Raw genomic sequence first — 5,000 nt, forward strand, 5'->3', positions numbered from 1 at the left:
AAAGACGAAACATCCACAGGGAGGTTAGTGTTGGCTCTCGGGTTTCACAATACCCTATACCTATGTCAGCCATTACTGAGGCAGAGCAGGCAGGGATACCGGAGTAATATTAATTATAATAATAGTAGTAGTAGTAGTAGGGTAGCAAAAGCAGAAAATGTAAGAAAATTCAACCCTAAATTTAATTATAGACGAAAATCGCTAGCAAATTGGCAACGGGAAATGGGGAAAAACTTGTCGAACCAGGAATAAAACAGAACTCTCGGGGATTAAATCAAAGAACATTGCAAACAAAACATTTCGGCATATTTCTATCGCTAATTTCGCTCGGCTCTGCTCTCTGCGATACCGAGGAAAAGATACACATCTTTGTCGAGGGGGATTTTGGTTACGATTTTCGGACTCAATTTGGCTTCCACTGGCCTTGAGCCATCTCGCTGAGCTTTCCAGTACATCCAATTGCTTTCCCGTGATACCGGGAGGAGCAGAACGGAACGGAAGGTCGGAAAAATTACAGACAACTTTCTAAAACATTTCGAATTTTCTCTCTCCTCAGTAACGAAGACGGGAAAGAATGTGAAACACAACCAACACAACAGCAAACTTCGACAAACGAGAAACAATAGTGTATCGATCGACGGAGAATGGTGCACTAATAAGGATCATATATTTTGAAAGAGATATAAACCGTCTCTAGGAAACTGTTGAGCACAGAGAAGATGTAATTGAATGCAGAGCTGCCTAACGAGAGTAGTTAGAAGGTGCAAGTTGAAGAAATGACTCTAGACAGACAAGCAACTAGAGATGGAATCTATGATTCATGGTTTGCAATTGGAAAGCAGCGAGGAGATTACAACGTTCAATGTAGACAGACAAAGTCGAACTGATAAGTTCTGAGATTGAAATGTTATAGCGGCAATGCTTAGTGAATTAACAAATTCATGCATGTTGTACGACAAAAGTTGAATGATGTGCACACCAGTGAGAAGAAATTTCGTTTCTCTGCTACTATGCAGTAAGCGGTGTGCAGCGGTAGTATAAACAGCTTGAAGTGCATTGCAACGTTCATAGTACGAATTTCTATTATCATAAAAACACGCGAATAAAGGGAAAAAACAGAAAACGCTAACAACACTATAACTATTCACTTGGAAGAGAACCAAGACGGTATGCTAAGGTAAAAAAGGATAGATAGAAAAAAGGATAGATAAGCATGTTAGAGCAGTATTGATAGATAAGGTCACACCCAGAGTGCGTGACTAAAAAGCACACGTGAAGTAAACGCCAATACCCCGCATTACGCTGCTGCCTTGCAAACCGTGGAGCCATTCTTTTGTGATACAACTCAGCGCAGAAGAGCAAATGGTGGAAGGAAAACGTATAGTGGCACGCCAAATGATCACACAACCCATAAGTAAGAAATAGTAAAGAAGCTATCGTAACATTCCGCAATAGACAAAGAGAGCAGTAGATGTGGAAAACAGTACAAGTAGAAACGATAGACAAAAATATTCAAAGAGAAAAAGAGTATTCAGCAAAGATACGGGAAGATATACTGGCTGACTTTTTGCTTTTGCTTTGGCTCGTGTTTCAGTTTGGAAGCGTTTGCAATATTTTTGGATCGTGTTTAGCTGTAATGCTTAAAAACGGCCCATTTGCAATACCTCTTCAATGCTCTGAAAGTACACGAAAGTGAATTGATTGAGCATCAAAAGCAATAGATTAGTAGTAGATAGTAATACGAGCGAATCGAGGAAAGGTGAACGAGGAAAGAGTCGAAGATGTTTTAATGAGATACGGAAGGAAAGGAAATTCTAATCGGATTTATGATTCGTCATGAGTTCTGAATTAACTATTACACCCTCTTCCAACGGCCAGGGTTGTTGTAATAATAGTCTTCTTTTGTACTTTTGTGAAAATGTTTAGAGAGGAATATCTGTCGACCAAATCTCGTACCCAAATAGTGCCTTGTTTGTGGTGTAAATCGTTCAACTAGAAGATCCCACACTTGTGAGCAGTGAAGAAGTTTGTGAAATGGTTAAATTTGTTGGCCCTTTCATGAACATTCATCAAAAAAAGAGTGAAGCAAATAAGGTACGAAGTAGAAACATCGAGAAGACATGACCCCAAAAAGGCTCCGAATGTTAAAAGCATCAAAATGTAGAAAAGAAAAACCATTAAATAACCCATTCAAACTCCACCACAACAGGTAGAAAGCGCAAGGTTAACAAAGCCGATAAATCGAAAACAAAAAAGCAACAAAACAATTCAGATGTAGGAATGGATTTGATAGAAATGAACACTGAGAGTATCAAAAGTCAGTTTTAAAAACGAAACAAAATCAACAACTAAACGCGTAAAAAGGGAACAGATTGGAAGTATGATAAGTACTTAAGAAATAGTAAAGAGATGAGAAAAAGAGCAAAGGATAGACAGGGTGGTTTTGCTGCAGTTGTAGCAAACAACATCAAAAACTACCAGACTTCAGAAACAAGAAAACAAAATAAGAGTATTACAAGAACAGTCATTCTTGGTTTCGTGATCGGGAAAGGAGATATTTGAAAAAGTTTGTATAAAAAGAAGGTGTGAGCAATAGTTGAGTTCAGTGTCAATTGGGTTCTTTTTTACAAACGAAATAGAGAACGTGTCGCATCACAACGATTACGATAGAAAGAGTTTAGTGGTAGTTTCGTTTGTGGAGTGAGCATCGATACAAAAGAGGAGTAAAAAGGTGAACAAGAAACATGTATTGGAAGTGGAATGTAAATCTCGGCGAAACGTAACCGACAAAGTCGATCGTTTTGTGATGTTGAGTGAGTGTCATGTGTGATCCTTAAAGCTAATTGTGAACACTAGAATCTTGGTTTATGTGTGTGTTTTTGTGTGTGTGAGAGAGAGTTTGAACTGTAATGAGGATCAGTCAAACATGAGGACCTACCTTGGAGTCGTATCGCTTGTATTGATCCAATCCAAGGCCTTTGATCGAACCATTCGATGACCACGATGATCACGTGTGTTTGTGATCCGAGTTTGATCCGTACATTTTTATGATGAAGGATAGAAATGACCAGAAAATAACACCGGTAAGTATCACTTAATGAACATTTGGTAAACTAACGACTATTACATTAAAATACAAATATTGGCATGCACTACTCCTTTCTACATCCTACTACATGTTAGTAAACTTAGATAAAACAAAATTCCATTGTGCACAGTGTCCGTTAGGAGGTTGAGTATTCGATAAAAGAAAAACTGAAAACCGTGCAGTATTGGGTGCTATCAATCACGAACAAAAACGAGTAATTCCAATACCCTCTGGTTGCTTCATTCCCGGTGTCATGCTAGTAAGGAAATCGATCGGTGTCATGAACACCTCTACGCTCTCTCCGGCACCTTGTGGCGCCTGGATGGTGGCAAAGTAGCGGAACACCTTGTCCGGTGTCGAGTACTGGCGGATGCGGTTCTCATACTCAATGATCTGGATCAAATAAAGGGTTAGCATAAACGAGACCGAGAGAACGGATCGTGAGCGTAGTTGGTACGTGACGAGTGGATATCGGAGACCACTTTGTAAGAATAGATTACGGCAAATTAAAAGTGATAAATGTTAAATTGAACAACACAACGGATGGTAAAACGAATGAGCATAAAATGGATGATCTAGGAGTTAGATGTTAAGAACTCCATGAAATTCAAATTCATGTGTTCGATCGCCGTGGCTACTATTAGTCGATATTGATCACAACAGTAACGATGGTTAGTTTAACATCAATCACGAATTAGCTTCTATTGCTTATTCTATCAAAAAACTCTACGACGATAAGAAGATCTGTTAGTACTCGGTTCAATCGGACATACGCACACACACTGAGACGGATTTTACACCATAATACGAAGAACCCAGTGCCTATTAACACAGTTGCTAGGCTACCAATTAGAAGCGAAAACGATCTGAGTACGCGCGGGGTAGGCCTACGTTGCAAACAGAATTGAATGGTTTCGGGTAACATTTACCATCCGGTTGTTTCATTCCCGGTGTGATTGCACGCAGAAAGTCGTACGGTGTCATATAGACCGTGGACGATTCGCCGTGCAGCAGCTTGACGGTGGCAAAGTAACGAAAGATCTTGTCCGGCGTCGAAAAAGTTCGCATGCGGTTCTCGTACTCGATGATCTAGAAACGGCAGCCGGGGCGGCATACACACATTTACATGACGGCGGACGGCGCCACACGACGGACGAATGCGAAACGAATGCAGGCGAGCAGGGCATGTGCGGTGTGTGTAAAAGCATTTGATATTTTGCATTTTGGCAGCAACGGCGATGGGGTGTTTTTTTTAGTGAAATTCAAGCCAATTTCATTTGGCCAATTGATTCGCAGGCGGCATGGTGATAAGAGCAAGGAGCACAGGAGCGGCGAAGGTCACATGAACGGTAGAACATGATGAAGAAACATAGAAAAAACCGAAAAGAAAACAATGAAACATGAGTAAAATAATAAATAAGCATAATGTGTTGTTTCAAACCGATCTGTGTGGTCTATTTGGAGACTAAAAACAAAACAAGACTTGATCATCGGAGAAGGGCGGATCGGACACTCGGTTGCGTCTTCACTGTGCATCCCCCCAACCATCGCTCATTACCTTGCGATCACGAAAACCGATCTTTTCCTTACGGCTCTTCTTCCTGCCCTGTGCATCCACCTCGCCATCACCGCCTTCGCTGTCGTCCTCTTCCTGGTTCAGCTCCGACGATGAAGACGACGAGTCGTCCTTTTTGCCCATCTCCACTCCGGCATCCGCATCCACTTTAGGCCACCCGATCGCACTGGCCAACCTTCGCAAACGTGTAAATAAAAAAAGGAAATAACACGGCATGAATCACAGCAACCTGGGATGAAATCGTTGCAGGACATACTTTTTCCAATCCAAGCACGATCCGACCATCATTGTGCAGATGAAAATGTAGAACAACCGCGTGTACAGTGGTTCCTTCTC

The 5,000-nt window shown here is 41.1% G+C and overlaps 1 protein-coding gene across 6 annotated transcripts in view; it reads right to left on the reverse strand.

The window, feature by feature from the left end:
- The window catches only part of LOC126581394 (calcium uptake protein 1 homolog, mitochondrial-like), an 18,534-nt gene that overhangs the window by 13,043 nt on the left and 491 nt on the right, over nucleotides 1–5,000 (reverse strand). For 4 of the 6 annotated variants that reach the window (XM_050245002.1, XM_050245005.1, XM_050245001.1 and 1 more), the window contains 4 exons: nucleotides 4,921–5,000; nucleotides 4,647–4,839; nucleotides 3,316–3,481; nucleotides 2,939–2,976 (listed from right to left, as the gene is read on the reverse strand). The exon at nucleotides 4,921–5,000 is cut by the window's right edge. In XM_050245002.1, coding sequence (XP_050100959.1) covers nucleotides 2,939–2,976; nucleotides 3,316–3,481; nucleotides 4,647–4,839; nucleotides 4,921–5,000 — 477 coding nt within the window. Of the gene's footprint in view, nucleotides 1–2,938; nucleotides 2,977–3,315; nucleotides 3,482–4,017; nucleotides 4,178–4,646; nucleotides 4,840–4,920 lie in introns of all 6 variants that reach the window. The other 2 variants (XM_050245006.1, XM_050245004.1) reach the window with 1 other exon arrangement.

Source organism: Anopheles aquasalis, chromosome 2 (genome assembly GCF_943734665.1).
Source record: "Anopheles aquasalis chromosome 2, idAnoAquaMG_Q_19, whole genome shotgun sequence".
In the NCBI taxonomy this organism is placed as follows: Eukaryota; Metazoa; Arthropoda; class Insecta; order Diptera; family Culicidae; genus Anopheles; species Anopheles aquasalis.